At 38.2% G+C, this 20009-nt stretch overlaps 1 protein-coding gene across 1 annotated transcript in view; it reads left to right on the forward strand.

Moving 5' to 3' along the window:
- Positions 1-20009, forward strand: part of MAP3K5 (mitogen-activated protein kinase kinase kinase 5) — a 97973-nt gene that overhangs the window by 17356 nt on the left and 60608 nt on the right. The window contains exons 2-3 of the mRNA XM_064708342.1: positions 10685-10824; positions 13531-13554. Of these exons, the coding sequence (XP_064564412.1) occupies positions 10685-10824; positions 13531-13554 (164 nt within the window). The remainder of the gene's footprint in view (positions 1-10684; positions 10825-13530; positions 13555-20009) is intronic.

A 20009-nucleotide genomic window follows, 5' to 3' on the forward strand; every position in this document is an offset into this window, starting at 1 on the left:
AAAAGATCCTAAGTGAAAGGTGGTGTAATCTAAAATCAGGAATGGAAAGGAAAGATTTATTAAGGAGTAATCACTAATTGTTGATTTTTGACTTTCTAATTCTTATCTGTAAGCAGCTTCATAAGAAGCTAAAAGAATCAATTTTCCATACAAGGACATAGTTAAATAGTCTTCAAAAGGACTAACATTCCTGAGGGATGGGTTTGCTAAGACCTGTGATATATTGTGTACACGTGAAATGACTTGGAAACTCTTCAGTCTGTTGAATTTCCAGATGTTTTAGAACGTGCCATATGGTTCTGCAGTTGTTTTTTCTTTTCCTTTTTGCCAGGATTTGTGAACTATTCAAGAGATAGTGGTGTTTCTTATCAGAAAATATGGCATGTGAAATTCCAAATCCTTCAGGCAGTTAGTTTTGTCAAAAACATTGGACACAACAGTGTCCAATCTCTGCAAGGTAGAGATTTTTGTGGAGGGGGTGATGAGAACCAGGAGTGGTGGGCATATTTTTTGATTATTATGAAATTTGGGGTCTAAAATTCTCAAGAAGTGCTGTATTATTTATGAAAAATGGGGGGGGGGAGAGGTTAGAATTGAAGTATTTCCATGACTAAATAAAGATATTTAACAAATGTGTTTGTTTACATCTCTTAGAAAAATTCTACTTCCAAATTTTCAGAGGTTTAGGAAGATTCCTTTTTTTTACAGACATTCTAGATGCTGTTCCTCATAACCTTGATGTGCTTGTATTTATTTTTCAGTCTTTACTTGCTGATCATGAATCTTTTAAATTTAAACCATTTTTTGTATCACTGGATTGGAAAACATTAACTCTCATTACTTGAATATAATGTTATAAGAAATATTTGTGCATCTTTGTATTAGAAACACTTGCAGAGTCTTTTCAGTAGCTTAATGGATGTGGCTCTTGCCTTCTTGAGAAGGGTCTACAGTCTGTCTTAGACATTTAGCTCCTTTTGATGCAGGCCACATTTCTACTAGAATCTATGTAAAAATGAGCAAGCTTCTCAACAAGAAATTGACAGGATTAGCTACAAAAAGGAAGAGCTTTCAGATGACATAAAGACATCCTAAGAAAAATTCCTTCCAGAGAATGTGTGCTGTTTAACACACAAATTAACAGAAATTTTAAAGTAATCTACATCAGGTGGCATTGCTAAGAAGATGAAGACATGTATTGATGCCCTTTGGAAGGAGAATTTTTGTTTGGATGAGTAAGCAAGTTAAAAATGTGTAAAAAGGCAGGTGAGCCTTGGTAAGGCAGTTTCCAAAAGAGTTTGAGTAATACTTGCTGAGGACTACTATTTTTTTGGTGCATGACTTCTGACTTTATTTGATGTTGGCAGCATTGTAGTGGGAGATTATATTGGTATTACATTGGGGCAAATGGGTTACAAATATAAATGAAGAGCACATAATGGGTAAAATCTGGCAGCAGGGAGGAGTGGAAATGGGTTTTTTGTAGAAGGAAATTGCACTCTTCTGATGAGCCTGTACTTAAGGGTAATCCATTTAAGACAGTATATTGAATTGTCAAAAAGCTTTTGATGGCATACTTTACTAAATACTCTTAAAGGGACAAAATATCTGGAGATGACATCCTTATAACCCTTAAGTGGATTCTTAAAGGAAAGGAACAGAAGATAAGGCTTGAAATGAAGCAAGGTTGCCTGTAGAAAAACAGGCTGTTAAAAGGATTGTTCTGTACCTTCTTGTTTTGAATTGGATTTTTCAGAAGTTTCACAGCTGATCTGAAAATGTCTTTCTGGTGCAGGCTTGTCAAAACTTTAGAGAATAGGCAGTAAAGAATTGCAGAAGGTTTTATGGTACCAGGGAAATGAACAACTAAAGGACAGCTAAAGTTCAGTGATAGTAGATGCAAAGTATCATACATGAAGAAAAGCAGCTCTAATTGTGCACATAATACTAAGCACTAAATTACTCGTTGATATTCAGCTTTCTAGGTAGCTCAACATTTTACTCTAAATGTGTGTGGATTATTTTAAAAAGCTCAGTCTTTACTTGCACTGTTCTTACCATCTCTGCCACATTGCCTGCTGGCTTCTGGCAGAGAAGAAATACTGAGTTAAACAGAGTTTTGACCTGATCCCTCCAGATGCTGCAATGAAATCCAGACTTAGTTTTTGAAGCTTGGAGGTGAATCTGCCTAGACATTTTTGTCACAGTGAGCTGAGCAAAGAAACCAACTACATAACTGTGTTATAAGTGAAAATAGTTAGATTTTAGGGGGAAAGAACCCAAACGGGAAGACTTCTTAGGTGGAGAAAACTTGAAGTCATTAAGTCAGAAATAAACAGAACAGGAAAGACAGAAATAAAAAGAACTTTTGATCAGGTTTTTCTCCTGCCCGTCCTGTCCTTGAGGATTGTTGTTTCTTTCCTTGGCTTTAACGTTCTCTGCAACTTTTGAGCTGGAGCAAACTCTACATTTCACACAGACTTTTGGAAAACTTTCTACCACCCATGAGACCTGGCTGTTTGGTTTTCATAGGACCTTCCCTTCATCTCTGAACTTTTCTGTTGGCACACCTGTGCTCTTGCAAGTTCTTTTTTCTTGGGTAGGCTCAATCACTTCTCCAGAGAAAAAATAATCACTCTTTCATCTTGCTTCTCTGAGACCCCTGACATGGGAACATAAACCAAAATAATCACACAAATACCATCACATCCTCTCTCTCTATCTCTCTATTATCTCCCTATCTCTTTGCCTGCTTAAGATCCAGGCCAAGAGGATTTGGTTTTTTGAAAAAAATTGCAATGATGAAGATCTTCTGAACAAAACTTCTCAGTGTAGAAGTACTGGTTTGCTATGGTCTGCCTTGTTTTCATTGACTGCTTCTGCTGTTGTGTTTGTGGATTGCTTAAATAGCATTTGGCACAGATCCTTACTCTAGCTCTGTAATGTGCTCCAGCCTTCAGCTGAGCTTCAGTAGTTACCCCATTGTGATCTGAGTATTTTTTCTGATGCAAAGTTCAGAGTTAAGGTAGTCTTTAGGATTTGGTGTTATTGGTACTAGGGGGCCTGTTTCACTAGGGTTGATACAGATGCAGTGAATCTGAACATACTGAGGTTATTTTTGAATAAATGGCTCTTTGTCTGCTTGTCATCTTTTATTCTTGCCTGATCCTGAGTTCCTCCCACATGCATTAAGCTGAGAGTGGTTTTTCTGAATTGTTGGGGGTTGGAATCATGTGATAACATTATAATCCTGTTTTGGGCCAGGAGAGAGTGTATTTTTTGAAACTCAAGCTTTCTTCTGTTTTCTTTTTCTTTATCAGAAAGCCTTTCTATATTGTTTCAGTTGTCTTCAGATCATTGACACAGTAATTTAGGTTTTGATGTGTAGTTTGATGTGTTAATTCCTACACAACCCTTTATTGTTTGTCATCTCTATCCTTCTGTCTCATTTCTTTTCTAACAGCTGTTATAACTTTCTTTTTGTTACCAGTTCGTTTCCAGCTTCTGCTGTTTTATTTTGGTAATTGCCTTCAGCTTATCTCTCATCAGTTTTTGATTACAGAAGCAAGCGGTTCTTTTCCCTTCACATCTTTGAAGCATAGTGCAGACAAAAAGGTCAGAGTTTCACTTGGAGGATCTTGGTCTTGAATACTGTTGCTGCAACAAGAAAAGTAACTTGTTTTTCTCACCTCCTTGCTTGGTTGGTTCTACTTGGTGAAGTATTACATTTGATTTTGTGAGAATGATCTGAGGCAGTTAGCTACAAAAGTTGGCAGGAATCAATTTGCACAAGTGTTACTAAGGAGCACCTCGATGTATTGGGACAGGGTGCAAGTTTTGTAATGCTCCCGTGTGACAGCAGATCACTGCCAATCAGTTAAACGTGGGTGGTTCTCCAGGACATTTGGGTTTGTAGATTATGAACTTGCTTGTGATTTGCAGTTTAAATTTATACAGGGACATCTTATATTTGCTCTTGCACATTGTCCGTCCTTAAGTAGTTCTTCTCTCTTACCTTAACTAGAAAGAAATCAACAATTATTAATTATTTAAAAGGAGGAAAGATTGCTTTTACATGAGTAGCTAGTTTGTTGGTTTTGTTTGTTTTTTTTTTTTTTAGTAATGAGCAGATTCCTAGAGACCTAAACTGAGTCACATACTCAATTTAGAGTCTGTCAGTATGGATATAGATGCCTAATGTTATGACGTAGACTGTGTATATGTTTTTTTAATTTATTTTCTGTGTTGTTCCTTAAGGAACTCTTCTTCATGTGATGTTATATATGGGATTCTTAAATGAGTGGATGTTGCATCCATGTCTGTATGGAAGATTAAAATTTACCTACCCCCTGGAACAATATGTGACTCTCAAGCAGGACTAAGTAGGTATTCAGTTGCATCCTTGCAGATGTTGTGATGTCTGGTGCCTTCTTTATATAGCACCTAGTGATTGTGTGGGTGGAAAGTGAGATCATCTAACTGATCCAGGAGTCAGCTGATCCTGCACACTCACCCCACCCCTCCAAGCAAACAGAGAGACTGAGCTGTCTCACTGGGTATTGACCACACTAAATCTGATACAAATGTGGAGGAGAGTCAGAACCACCCCCATCAGTAAAAGCTGTTTATTGAGTTTATCTGAAGTGAAATCGTACCTTTTTGCTTATAAGTCTAGGTGTAGGAGTGCACTTTGAAATTCAAGAGCAGCTCAACTCAGTTTAGCTATTCAAGGAACAGTGGGCTCTTAATAGCAGCGTGAGGGCAAAATGGTACTGTTGTATCCAAAGGTAACTTGGTGCTTTTTGGGCAAGTGCTAAGTGCTCTAATTATTTCTAGCTCAACTTTATGTTATGCTATGTGTTATGCAGCATCTGGAAAGGGACCACCCACTAGACAGCTGGATTTTTGTTGTATTTTCTGGAAATTTGTGCTCATAAACTCCCTTTTGGATAGATTGCAGGACAGGCTCTGATCTGTACTTCATTGATGGTGGATCTCTGCTTCCATTGCATAAAAATGAGACTACTCGAGACAAGATTACTTCTTGATACAGTAAGATAAGATTCCTAAGTCATAATGCATTTCACTAGATAAGAACTAGCTCATGTCCATCACTTGTTTTTGTCTTGATGCTCTTAAGCCTACTTTGTGCATAAGTTCAAACCTCTACAAATACCATCCTTTTCCTCTAGTATATGGCATACTTAACTTGCCTATGCCATCATCACCTGCTTTTCCTTTCCCATATTCAAGCCTCACACACCTTTACAAAGTGGTGGGGGTTTTTTTGTTTGTTTGTTTATTTTTTGGGGTTTTTTGTTAGCCTCTCCCAACAGACTGGCTTGGCTGGACTGATTTCCTGGGAGGTTGGCCATTCACCTGTGTTTGGGTATTCTCACCTCAGTGGCTCCCATCGATTGTTTCCGGTCTTGGAGCCATATGAGACACTCTTGACAGGAAATGTCTGTTTCCAGTGCTGTTGACAAGTCAGTGGCACTGTGGTTTCCACGGCTGAACCAGAAATACCAATCTGTACTGACGTGTTGGGATTGCCAAAGCAGGTTTCCTACCTTGTGCAGGCAGTCTCTGGTAAACAGGAAAATATCTATGCCAAGCACAGAGAGTCATATAGAAGTTGAAGTAGATAAGGATATTCCTTGCTTATTTCTGAAAGTTTGCCCAATAGTAAGTGTCACCATATCATCATTCTAAGGCTGAATGGAGAGCTACTACTGCAGTGTGAAATAAGTTTGGTATTCACACTTGCTCTGAAATAAATTTTGTCCTCCTTTCTTTTCTTCTGTATCTCTGTCAGAATGATATCTTACTCTTTTAGCCCTCAAGTGGAAAAGAACACAAAATCCTGGTCTCAGAAGTTGCCGTTATCATCTTTCTTTGTCCCCTGATTAATTGTGGGGCAGTGAATGTAAGGTAATGGTCATGTGTTTAGTACCAATTAATCAGAAGATAATAGCAAACATAAACATTCATTAGTTGTATAGCTGCTTTGTTTGTATTCACTGCTTCTCCGGGCAGCACTGTGGCAAGTGGGTAGTATCAAAAAGTAGGGTGTACGTGTGAGATATCTCAGAGCACTTATTTAAACATTCTTCTTTGCCCTGTTACATTTAAAACAATGAGTAGGAGATGAACTTTAACCACTGCATTTCATTTATCACTGTCTTGGTGACTAAAGGCATGGCTAATAGCCAAGAGCAAAGGGCTCTGTATCCACTAATGGACACTTTCCCTTTTTTCGCCATCTTAATGTGTATACTCTTGAGTTTTTACCATTTCTTAAGACAAGTTAATTAGCAGAGATTTTATGTGTAAGGTTCTCAGTCTTTGCACAGATAGCTTAAAGTGAACGAAGTGGATTCACATCACAGTTAGGAATGATGGTAAGATAGTTTTAAGCTATGCCAAACTTCACAGAGATGTGTACTGCTGTGGTTCTTGTCCGGTGAAAGAGGTTAAGTAGGTTGCCTCCAATTCCAACTCATGAATCTGATTTCCCAGGGTAATAGAAAGCGTTACTACTGCAGTGATACTTTGTTCTCTTGGATGCATGATAGCATGTTTCAAGCTGTTGTTGGTGTAGATGTTAGTTAGCCTAATAACAGGCTAGGCTGTGATTGCGCAGGAGCTGGCGTGTCTGCAGCTCAGTGTGTGGTTACTCAGCTAATGTGTACACAGGCAGCCTCATTAGAGGCAGTTTGGCTGCTGTCAGCAGGCAGACAGAGCTCGGGGTGATTTAGGACATGGACACTGAACTGCCTGCTGCTGGGTGTATGCTGGTTTTGGTGCCTAGCCAGAGTGAATGAAGCTCTAGTCTTATGTTTGTGATGCACTTGTCTTATCTATTTAGGCATGCCAGCTGTTAAGGAGATGGGAGAGAAGGTTGTAATTAGACTTTATTGTTCATAAACTATCAGGAGACGATAATTTACTGTAAAACCTATTGTAAGACTTTCTAGCTGTAATGTCAAAAATTACTAGAAAAGGTAAGGACTGTTCTATACCTGTTTTCTTTAGTATCAGTGATCTGTCACCAGATTGACTTTCATGAGATAGAGTAAATTTTATCCCCTACTTTGGTCTTGGGCACAAAATTAAATTTCACATTCTTGCAGCCAGTGAGGTTGCAAAACTTGCAGTTCTTGCACTTTTTTGTCTTTTCTCCTGTTTTATGCAGTGTGCTTCCACACCCACCCTACTCAGTAGTCTGCTGGAGCCTGAACAGACTTTGTTTGCTGCAACATTTAAAGTGAATTGATGTCAGTGAGCTGACATTCCTGGTCTTCAGAGTGCTTCATTCTGAGGTCCTAGGTGTTGAGAGAGCTCGACTCTGATTCCTGTGCTTGATCAGGCTTTTACTTGTCTTGAAACTCAAACCACAGATGTTTTGGTAAGGGGGTAGTTCGAGTATAACTGTGGAGCTGATTCCTCCACCTTTGTTGAAATACCATTTTGCCACTTATGAAATTGTGTTCTCCAGTGAATAGAAAACTTATCCTCTATGCCATCAGAATGTTCAGTTGATTTCATCTGGGGGAAATCAGAGTGAGAACCTGGTAAAGAAGATCATGGCAGTTTATGTATTGATGGCCAAACAGTTCTTTTGGGCTTAGCTAAATCCTGGCTCTTTGTAACTAATGAGAATATTGATATATGTATGTATACTTTTAATTAGATTTGTCTTGAAAACCATCAGTCTTGCTCATCTTTGCTAAACTTCTAATCATATTTTATGTAACTGAATATAGTGTTTGGCTGTTTTGTGGTGCACTTGATGGTACATTTCAGGTATAGAAACCAATACCACTTGTGTTTCTGTGGTGGGTTTTTTATCTTTTTTTTTTTCCCCTCCCAAATCAGTTACATAGTATTTGACTTCTGTCAAGTACATTGATCTCTCCTCCGCTCAGAGAAGTTTCTCCCCTGATATTGTGAAAGAAGATAGTCAGAAATAGGTCAGAAGAGCTGATTTAGGATATATGGTTTTTTTAATTTGGATAGACATCTGGTCTCAAAAGTGCATATAGCTTTTCTGAGTTGCTGGAATTGCAGGTAAGATTTGGGTTGTTCCCCTTGGAAATTGCAATACCAGCCCTGAGGACTAACCTGAACTTGGAGAAATCTGATCTCTTTGTCATGAGTGACTTCTACATTGTAAATACATAACTGCTAGAATGAGCTGGAAAACTTGACAAAAGATGGACCTATTCTAAGGAAGACACTGCTTTGTCTATCAAGTGAGATTATCCAGAAGGATTTCACAGAAGTCTTGACATATCTTTTCTTCTTTAGTTACATAAAAAATACTGGCATAAACTCTTTTGTGATGCTTGTAACTCAGTGTCAGTCATACAGATATTTCTTTACTCATGGTTCTTCCCTTATCTGGGTAAGTAACTCAAGGTTTTTGTATGGTTTGGGTATTAAATTTAATTTAATTTTAATTTATTTTATTTTATTATTACTATGGTCAGGATGGTACAGGACCCAAGAATGTTTCCTACAGTGTGGTCCTGTGTCAGACTCTGATCAATGTATTTGGCCAGCTTGACAGTAATATATATATACACACTTTTTTTTTTGAGTTTCTCCTTCCTTCTTCATGATCTTAGGAACTTGCCATTTTAACTTCGGATTTCTCAAGTGTTTTTTGTAGGTTAGCTTTGATCAGGCTCCATCTAAAGTAGTATTTTTCTTTTAATCTTAGTTTTGCAACTCTAGTGAGAGCACATTATCTTGCAAGATTGCAGAATTAAGTCATGGCACGTTGCGCAAGTTTTCCTCCTGCTTGGCACTAACAGATATGTACCATAGATTTGGAGTTGCTCAAGATTAGACTTCTGTGTGAGTAAGAGAGGTTAAAAATATAACTTGTGTCATGGCAAGTTTCGGAAGAAAATAAACAGACTGTAATCTCGCCCAAAATGTAGCAGAGGTATTGTCATTCTTGTTTGGCTTTTGTGATGCTTCAGCTTCCTAAAATTAATGAAAGTGAGTATATGTGTAGTCTTAGTAGTGCACTGCCTTTTTTGCTTCAATAAAATTTGATGGCATCCATACTGCAAATATTTATGTGGAATTGGACAGAGGGAGATACTTAGAACATAAGTTATAAATCTTTTAGAAAACATAGTTTAATATTAGATTTTTAAGTGTGAAAAAATATCTTTTTTATACCATATTACTCTCCTTTCTTTTAATTTTGTTTCTTGAAGAGCCAAGGCTCGTATAGGCAAATGTTCACTCTTTCCCCTGTATGTATCTATCCTTCCTTCAGGCTTTTATTAATTTATAAGCCTGTAGGCCAGTTACAGAAACACATTACTGGAGACTAGATGTCTCAAAGGTATTCCTTTTCAACAAGTTGGAGAGACACAGCTTCCCCAGTTCAGAGTGTGACTACAAGGCTTATCTTTTATTAAATATCTTCATTTCAGTTTTGATGATCTAAGTAAATAGGTGAGGTGAGAAGCCGTGGTTAGAGGTAGAATCTCTGATTGGATTGAGTAGAGTAGAGAAGCTGGAGGGCATAGGCTTTTTCCCTACAGAGCTTGCCTTGCTATCTGTCTTTTCAGTCATGAAAGCTTCCAAAGGAATGGCAAAGCATAGAGAGATGCTGGAAACCAGGCTGCTTTTCTTTTTCCACTCTTTAACAGAAGCTTATTTCTCTGGTTTGGGCTTAGGTTTCTGTTTTGGTTTTTTTTTTTTTTTAATCTCAGAAAAAACTTAATTGGGTGAAAAGACAGAAAGGTGTTTGTAGAAGAGGTGAAGATGAGTCAGTTTTCTTGCTTTGCTCTCTTGATTCCACAAGACTTTTGCCGTGGAAATAGGCTGCCTGGTATAACAGGAATGTTACAAAGAGTCAGCAGAAATAGTTAATTGCCTCTTGCTATACTTTGGCATTGGTGCAAATCTTGTCAAGAGAAACACATGGTTTGAGAGAAATTGTGGACTACATTCCTGGTTCTCTAAGCATTCATGTATGTGCTTGCATGCATTATTCACACAGGTAAACTTTGTTATGAATAGAATTCTCTGCAGTAAAGTTTTTACTTATAAGGGGTTTCTTTGGCTTTATGTATTCACTCCCTCTTTGCTTCTCTGCATCTGTACCTTTTTCTCATTCTATCATTTCTCTGTATGAATCAAAATAGATCTGAATGGTAATTTATATTGGAATGTTACCTTTCAGTTCATTTTCTTCCAAGTTCTAGTACAGAATCTATACAGTATGTTATAGATTACATGAATTTTTATTGCAACTTGCAAAAAGTACATCTAATGTAATTTTTTCTTTTATTTTTTGCTAAGGTTATCATTCACCATGTATAGATTTACCAAGCAAATTTTATTCTTGAAGACAGCAATTAATTTTTTTTTTCCTTTTCTTGATTAGTGGTTTATCCATTTTTGCCATTTTAAGGTCTCATTTAAAGAAAAAATAGCGGAGTAATAGTGAAATAGAAAAAAACTCAACCACATCCTGCTGACTGTGTTCAAAATTCAAGCATAATAGCTAAAATGGGGAAATCCCTCTAGATCTCTTATTTCCTACTTAAAGCCAGGCCTTCTTACCAAAATAAATTGTATGAAGAAACTGACCTAGATGTATTTACTGTCAGAAATGTGTGGTATTGACAATATTTTTTTTTATTTATTTCTGCAGATATTGCTGTGGTAGAGATGAGTGATGCCTTCCGTCAACCTTCCCTGTTCTACCATCTGGGAGTCAGGGAGAGCTTCAGCATGGCCAACAACATTATCCTCTACTGTGACACAAATGCAGAGTCTCTGCAGTCACTGAAGGTAGCTCTGGGTGGAAAAAGGGGTTTGGAGGGGAAGTTGCAGCTAGTCTAACCCTTGAAATAAGTTCTTTCTGTAAGAAATACACATGTGGTTCAGAACAGAATAGCAGAAAAATGTTTTGAGGCCTGGCAAAGATGTCTACAATGCAATGCTGTGAAACTCAGTTTAGTTTTCTAAAAAGAAAGATTTAGATTGCCTGATTGCAGTCAGTTAAATACCTAGCTGTTAAATGGCTGTTTATGGAAACAGAGGTTTGCCAAATTTGAGATGTGAAACTAAATGCAAGACTTTGTCATTCAAGGGAATTACTGGTGTTTGTGGTAAACTGTTACAGTAATAACAATCCTGTGAGAGTGGTAGTGTGTAGGCAGTAAAATAATCCTTAGGCTTTAGATTCTGTCTAAATTAGCAGTTTTCTGCTAAACCTTATGAGGCCTCCTGATACCCCCTGCTAAATCTTGCTGAGTTACAGCTGTTTGCATCAGGTACCTGCAGGACTGCTGTGCTGGGGATTAGCAGCAGTGTAACAGAGTCAGTAAAAACAAAACTCATGCCTCAGTGCACAGTTATAGTACTTTGGTTTAAGGCAAAAGAGTGTTTTAAGATAATCTACGGGGCTGTGGATTTTGTTAGCCAAGAAGTTGGTACTTGCATCCTACTGCAACTATCCTAAAAGTTTAGCAACTTCCATGATGGGAAAGGACAGACAACTTGGATGGCAGTCTTTTCAATTACTTCCCCTCTCTCAGATGCATTGGCTTTACTCAGGAGGTGTTTTATGCTCTTGCACTTCCCTTCCAAGCTTTGCTGAGAAGAAGAATTTAGAATGAGCAGCTTGGTGAGTCAGACTGCAGTCTGGGCACCAGCACCACTCAGGAAGGGTTTGCTTCCACTGCTTCTGGCAAGTGCAGGCTATTTGGTTTTGAGTCTGTCCTATTTTTTTCAGACTGGCCCTATATTTTGGAGGAAATGCTTAGTAACTCAGTTTGTTCCCCCTGCTCTCCCCTCTAAATTCTCTCAGCTAACTGGACCGCCTGCAATCCAATTATTTCCTTTCTTCTTGCAACACAAAGAGTGTACAGATAAAACCCCTAAAAATAATGCTAATGATAAAAGATGTATCTGGGAATTTAATCCAGTTGTGTAAGTACAATGATCTACAGTATAAGCAGAGCAGAATTTCATTGTCCTGGGCAAAGAGCCAAATACCCAACTCCCACGGAGAGATCACTTGGGGTGAGGCATCAGGCTTTCTTGGGCACTTGGAAGAACTTTTTTCTAGTTTAGGAGCTGGGCTTTGTGAATGGGTAACGTGCTGGGTTCCTACTGGCTTCAGTGGAAGCCCAGTTCTGTGCAGGGGGACTTGGATGTCACAGTTGCCACCAGTACTCTGCTGATTGAAAGATTCCCTTTGGTTTCCCTTAGTTTTGAACTGGGCTTGTATTTCTGCTGTTGATAGCCTGTAGGGAATTAGTCAAACCTAATTTGACTTCTTCCATACTATTTAGTAAGTAACTGCCTAAAAATAGTAGCTGTGGGCATACTGGGACATCTTCTGAGGCAGTGTTTTTTCCTGTGTTTGTCACAGCCAGCAGGTAAAGAGTAGAAGCAATGCAGGAGAGCATGTGCAGTTTTAATCCTGTATGAATAGGGGAATTAATAAACTGAAAATGAAAGAAATACAGAACCGCAGCCCACAATTTAATCAGGGCACTAAGCAGTAAACTTTTGCTGGTGAAATTTTCTTCTGCATGATCAGGCCAGGCTGGGCAGGACTTTGATCAGCCTGATCTAGTTGAAGATATCCCTGTCCATGCTGGGGGATTTAAGCAGACCTTTATGACCCACACTTGGAAAGCTAGAAACAGTCCTATGTGGAACATGCCCTCTCTACAGGGAGAAGAACAGTTTTATCAAAGCCTGACTTAAACAACACAGAAAGTAGGAGGGACCTTGGTTTGACACTGTGCTTGTTTTTAATGCTGTTGTGCTGGTGAAGCTGCTCACCAGTCCCAGTGGCACAGGAAAAGCTGTCTGATGAATCTGTTATGGTTATCAATTCCTGGGATCAGAACTTGCTGACAAGTCATGCTGGAAGCAAGATGATCATTGTTCAGAAGTGATTTACACTTGAGCTGTACCACCTGGATTAGTGTGCAGGAATCAGCTTTTTCCATCTGGGTGTGCTTCTAATTCTCTGAAAATTCACATTGAAAATGTGAAGATATGTTCTTTGCATCTGATTATTAGAGCCAAGTGAATTTCAAGCAGTTTTGGAATATTTTAAAACCTCATATGAATGCTGCTTTTACTATTCTTTTTGATTGCTTCTCCTGATAGCAAAATGTTACTTACTATATTTGACTTTTCAAATATGAATAGATGTTTATTAATAGACAACTTCTGGACATCATCCCTCTAGAAAAAATTCTATAAATGGAGGGACATGTATATAGGCGTATATATGCCTATTAACATGCAGACAGTAGGTATGCTCTTATGTATACATAAGTTGTATGTATCTACTTGGTTCCATAGTAACTTTGTCTCTTCTGAGACAATACCTCATTTATGTTGATTTGACAAGCATAAGAAAACCAATCTTTTCTTGTTATGTGTGCAAACAGTAGTATTAGAAAGTCATACTGATCAAATATCTTTCCTAGTGCTATCAACATTTTCTTTTTTTTTTTGTTTTTATTTCAGGAAATTATTTTCCAGAAGAATAATGTAAGTATGATGTATGGATTTCAGTTAAATTATAAACATTCCAAAGATCTGTTTCATTTAATGTTGTTTATATTCTGTTTTCCACTCAAATCATTTAGCACTCTCCTACTGTATTTTACAGAGTTTGATGTAGAATTCTGGAAATTCTAGCAGCAAATCTGAGTAAATCACTTGGTTGCTAGGTACCAGGCTCATTTCTTACCTTGCCTGTATCTATCAGTGGTATTTTCTCTGCTGCCTTTACTTGTCTGTCACGTTATCTCACACCCATTTGCATTTGTCATTTTATGTTTTTTTTTTTATTGCCTTTTTCTATTCAGTATTCTTTAATGTTTTTAAAAATACTCTATTAGAAAGTAGAGTTATTTGGAAACTGTTGCTCATTTTAGAAACCCATGGCTACAGCTCTGAAAAGAAAAAGTGTATATATATGTATGCATGTGTGTGTAAATATATGTATGTGCATATATATATGTAGTTATGTAAATGTGTGTATATCTATGTGTATATATATATATATATATATATATGTAAAAAGTACATTTACAAAAAGAGTTTTTTTTTTTTTTTGTGTCCTGGAGCTGTTAGTCCAAATGTAGTGCAGGTCCCAGTGGTCTGAGTGCCAGTCATTATCAAACTGTAGGTCTCTCCAGCTTGATGTCCCTTTGGTTTCTGAGGTTGACCTTCCAAATCTCCCTCCCCTTTTTCACTTCCAAGTTCAATGGAGGCAGATTTGTATCTGGGAGAACACTGCTTTTCCAAAGGGTTTTTTCTGGAGCCAGCAGGGCCAGTCATGTCAGAGTATATATCTGGCATGTTGAGTTGTTCTTGGCTTTGCTTCGTGACTTACTGGTAGCCACATTTGCTAAGATATAATTTCAGAGAGACCACCCAGTGCTGTGCTGATACCCTGAGGTGCTATGTGCATGCTGCACAATTCCATATATTTGAATAAAATTTCCTAGAGGGGGATATGAAGTACTTAATTTCAGAAACTGGCCAGGTTTTATTTTCCTCTATGCCATGAAAACTGCAGCAATCCTGATTTTACTTCTTTATTTAACAGTGGATTAAGTTATTACTTTTGCCAGTATAAAATGTGACTCTGAAAAAGATGCAGTCTTTTCTCTGTATGATGTTCCTAAAGATGGCTTCAAAATCAGTGAAAGTTTTGATCTAATGCTGCATTTTAAATTACAGATTTTTTTTTTGTTAAAAAAAGCAAAAAGGCTTCCCTATAGAGTTTCTGTATAGCTCTTATCCAAAAAGTGCTTTTCAGACACTCACAGAAGGCTGTGAAAGATGTGCTAGACTAGAAATCTCTCGCCTTTCTCTAATGAAAGTGGAAGAAATGATCAGTTAGGCCTTTTACATAAAATGAAAAGAGAACAGTAAGGCCTTTCTTGTAAATGAATGTATTACATTCTGTGTTTTTGTTCTGGTGGCCTAGGACCTAGGGAAAATGATGTGTGACTAATGTAATGTTCCTGGGAGGGTAAGAGGAAGAGCTCTCTTAGCAGGAAACCAGCAGGAGATGACTGGTACAACAGAATAAAGGGGAGATGTCATCTTGTCCTGTTTTTAAATGACAGTCCCCGAAGCTCAAGGAGAGGTATGATAACTTGGCCTTCGTCTGTTTCAGAAAGGATTGTTCTGTTTTTCATTTAAATTTGGATAGGCGACTGTGACACTGTCATTTATCACTTTTAGAAATGCTTCAGTGTATGCCAGAAAAAGAATGTGTTCCTTGAAAGTCTCAGATGTTTTCAAGCACACCCACATAACATCTTTTCTGGGAGGAAGTATTTTCCCTGGTATTAGAACAGGGAAGTCAGTGAAATGGTTTTAGCAGCTCCTTCATTTCCCTTTTCCTCATTTTTTCAGCCAAATTACCTGGAAGTAGACTTTCCAAAATGTTGCTGCATGCCTAACTACTGAATATAATGCCTGCTTCATAAAAATTGTGTTTCTTCATAAATTATAAGATTCTTGGATAAATGGGTATGACAGAGGTTCTGTTCTAGAAAAGCCATGTCTCTGATACCCACCCTTACCAAAAATAGTCATGTGAGGTTATTGATATGAAAAAAAAAATGAAATTCACATATGGACAAACAAGGAGTTCAGTCTTGCTGTTCTAGAACATGTTTTTTAATAGCACGCAGACATCAGCCATATCAGGACCATGGTATCCTTGGCACCAGGGGACTAAAATGTTGCAAAACAAGTGTGTGTGTATCTATATATATCTGCTTAATTGAAATGCCTTATGTTTGCTTTTCCTAAACCTTGTTTCCCTAAAAATAAGTGGGATAACAAAAAAAAAAAAAAATCTATTGCCAACTGTTTTGTTCTTCTGCTGGATTTTTGTGCTTCCTAATAATAGTCAATACAATGTTGCATAGCAAGGATAAGCTGCCTGGAGCCTGTCTGGGCAGAGCAGTACAAGATAACATTGGCTTATTTCCTGTTATATGTGGTTTTATAGCTATTTGTTTGGATCTTTTTCAAATGTTCCAGTAATACCAAAACCATACATTTTTACAGGGAGTGATACCTTAACAGGAGGTATCCTGTTACGTTGCTGGTTGAAAGTTTTAGTTTAGTTTTTGCTGTTATCTGATTTTTGAGGTCAATCAAGCAGCAGAGGCATTCTAGAAATTACTAGTGAAGAGTTTCAGTCATAAGATGTTGCTATAAAGGTTATAGTTAATGACTGTGCATTGCTAGTCTTAGCTAACCAGTTTTCATTTCATCATAATTTTCCATGGTGATTTGAATTCTACCACCTTTGGAGGAAAGTTGCAGGGCTATTCAATTTTTTTAAAAGTTTGACTTCTTGCTGAATCTGAGTTTAATATGCATGTATTCTACATGTGTTTTGCAACCCAGTGCGGGTTGCAAATAATAAGTTACACCTTGACACAGTGCACACCTTTCAGTTCAGGCTGCTTGCTTGCACCAGGCTGGAGCAGTGGATAGCTTTGCAGGCTGCCTGGGGTGTGAGTAGTACTGCAGTACTGCTCCTGGTCTGACCAGAAGGGCCCTTGGAGGCAATGGGAATTGCTGTTTGGGCAGCTGACTTGCAAGCATTAGTGATTGAGCCACAGGGTTAGTGTTGTATGGCCGGGCACCATTAGCAGTGTTTTGCTTTTCAAACACTTGGAGGGATCAGGTTGTGGTGATAGGACAAAGGGCAAAACTTCAGGCTCAAAGAGGGAAGGTTTAGATTAAGTATTAGGAAGAAATTATGTACTGTGAGGGTGGTAAGGCCCTGGCACAGGTTGCCCAGAGGAGCTATGGATACTCCATCCCTGGGAGTGTTCAAAGCCGGATTGGATGGGGCTCTGAGCAACCTGGTCTAGTGGAAGGTGTCCCTGGCCACAACACAGATGTTGGAATTGGATTACCTTTAAGGTCCCTTCCAACCCAAACCATTCTATGGCTCTGTGATTGTAAATTTTACTGGTTTTCCAGAGTCTTTCCTAAGTGCCTCTTGTTTAAGGTGTAGCTCGAGAGACAGTTTGGTGTAGCGCTCCTTTAATGTAAGTGAGAGAACTCATCTGGTTCTGAGATCCCCAGTGCAAGAGAGACGTGGAGCTCTTGGAGCAAGTCCAGCACAGGGCAACCAAGATGTTGAAAGGACAGGAGCATCTCTTAGGAGGAAAGATGGAGGCAGCTGGGCTTGTTCAGCCTCCAGAGGAGACAGCTGAGAGGGGACCTCATCCATGTCTATAGGTATCTGAAGGGAGGGTGTCAAGAAGATGGAGCCAGGCTCTTTTCAATGGAGCCAAGGACTAGAACAAGAGGGCAGACACGGGTGCACAGGAAATTCCACCTGAATTGGAGGAAGAACTTCTTTACTGTGCAAGTACTGGAACAAACTGGCCAGAGAAATTGTGGATTCTCCCTGGCTGGAGATATTCCAGAACTGTCTGTACACAGTCCTGTACCATGTGCTCTAGGATGACCCTGCTTGAGTGGGGAGGTTAGACCAGATGACCACTGTGGTGTCTTTCCAACCTGACCCATTCTGTGACTCTGGAGGAGGCATTCCAGAGGCATCTGCAAGCTCAGAATTTTCATATAGCTGCTGTTAAAAGACTGTAGCGTAGGGTATGTTTAACTGTTGATTTCATTCACCATGGAAATAGGGGTAAATATTTTTAATACTCTTCATCCAGCCAACAGGAGATTTGTGGCCAGTTTTATTTTTGATATCCAAGTATGTAAAAATGCTATGTAGTCTTCAGTAAATATTTTGCTGGAAATGATAACTGTGGTATTTATTATTTATGATGCAATACTACATCTTGCTTATTTTTAATTTTGTGAATTCTTGACGAATATATTTGACACATACTTTCCTAGGAAAAAGTTGGTAACTTTTTTTCCTATGTAAATATGATGAAAGGACCATATAGGCTGTAAGATTATTTTTAAGCATTTAGGATGTAGTATGGCTGCAATAGAATGATATTGCTGGATATATAAAGAAAGAATATATTCTCAAAAAAAGGGGAGGTATTTGATAGTGTAGATCCACTCTGTTCTTCAGTTCACTTGAGGCATGAGACTTTAAGTTCCTTTTCAAATCAGTAGTAAGGCTACTGTTCATGTGAGTGGGATTTAAAGTAAACCCAAACTGAGTCTGTATTCATTAAAACATCAGCACATGTTGATTTACTGTGTATTTGGGGGATGGAGGGAATAGATTTAATAACTTGGTTTATGATTTTGCCATCTGCTGCACATAATAACGTGCAGTCAGAGAGCTACCTTAAAAATTTCACCAGAAAAATTGAAATAAAAGCAGATATTTTTCAAAAGGCTGAGTGGGAGAAATAGAAAAAAGTTCTTTTAATTAGAAGAGTGTCAGCAGGAAGAACAGTTCCTACTGTGAGAGATACTGGCAATTTTTATTACTTCAGCTGTTTTGGTTTTTTTTCTTTTATTAAAGTTACATTGTATGCTGACCTGAAGCTTTGGCAAGTGGGTGGGATTCTGCTAGATTCTCCCATTCATGGCTAAAGTGTCATGGTTTTTGTTTTGGAAATCTTTGTTTTCTTTGACACTTCTTGTCCTTGAAGGAAGTTTTTCTCTTTTTGTGGGTATTTGACTGCTAAATTATCCCAACAGAGCAGTGTTAGTAAAGAACCTTTGGGTATTGAAAGAACTGTGCATCACTGACTCTACAATTTTTCAGTTTTCCTCCTCTTTTTGAAGAAAAAGTAAAGATAGGAGAATTAGTTGGCCAGGACTCAAATGTTCCTTTGTCTAGTACCATGTCTTTTTAATCTGTGCAACTTTCGGGGGGAAAAAAAAATATTACATCAGATTTATTTTTTAGAGAGAGAATAGTGTTTATCTTATTTCATGATGTTCTTTCTAAGAAGACATGGTCTCCCCATTCAAGTCCAAAAAGCTGCCCTTTTCACAAGTAGTTCTGTAGAAGTGGGGAATATTGAAAGAAGGGCTTGTTTATATTCTTATTGTGATCAATAAAATGTAAGTATGTGCTATTGATTTTTTATTATCTCTTGAATACAAATAGGTGCTATATTAATTTCGTTCAGAAGCTGAGGAAGGATATTGCACAAGAAAGAGGTGCTTAATGATCCAATGACCACTAGGTCTAGCTAGAAGCCTTGTCTTAAATTCTGTAATTATAGAGCTATTAAAAATGATCTTACTTCTCTAATTGAAATTGCTCATGCTTTGGAATTGTTCAATTTGTCCTCAGTAAGTGAGGAAGGGACATTAGAAAAATACAGACCAATTAAAACATTTGCAAAAATTAATTACAGTATCTGTCATTTAGTTGTAAGCATTTATGTGTGTAGCTGGCTCCTTCTGATTAGTCTGACTGACTTGATGAAATGGGCTGGCATGGATAGTCTGTCAGAAAATGACCTGGTGCTGCCAGGTACTGAGTGTGCTAGCCCAAGGCTGTGATATGTATGTTCATATCTCCCAGATAAAAGGAGCTCAGCTGATCTGAAAGCTTAGGCCAGGATTACCTGTCTGATGTCCCGAGTTCTCGTGCATTAGTCTGAACCACAGTAACTATCATCTAACTCACTGTATGCACACGCCAGGCCTGTCCCAGCCCTGGGTAATGCCTTTCAGCATACAACTCAGGTGCCCTGCAATCCCTTTATAATTTTCACTGGAGTCATTTGACTTTTGAACCTTAAATAATGAAAGTTTTATGAAGAGGGTTGCAAAACGAAAATTGCAGCACCTGTTCTTGATTGAGGGGGTCTATTCCTACCCATTTTTGCAGCCCCTGTATTCAACCAATGTTTTTTAAAGGATGTTGACATAACAGAATATTACAATTGTATTTAAGATGCCCGTCCTTCAAAAATATCCTGGGTTTATTGAGGGGCTTCTCTGTGTTACTTTTATTATACATGATATGGCGAGTCACAAGAATAGATCAAAGTAAAACA

Source organism: Zonotrichia leucophrys, chromosome 3 (genome assembly GCF_028769735.1).
Source record: "Zonotrichia leucophrys gambelii isolate GWCS_2022_RI chromosome 3, RI_Zleu_2.0, whole genome shotgun sequence".
NCBI classification, from domain to species: domain Eukaryota; kingdom Metazoa; phylum Chordata; class Aves; order Passeriformes; family Passerellidae; genus Zonotrichia; species Zonotrichia leucophrys.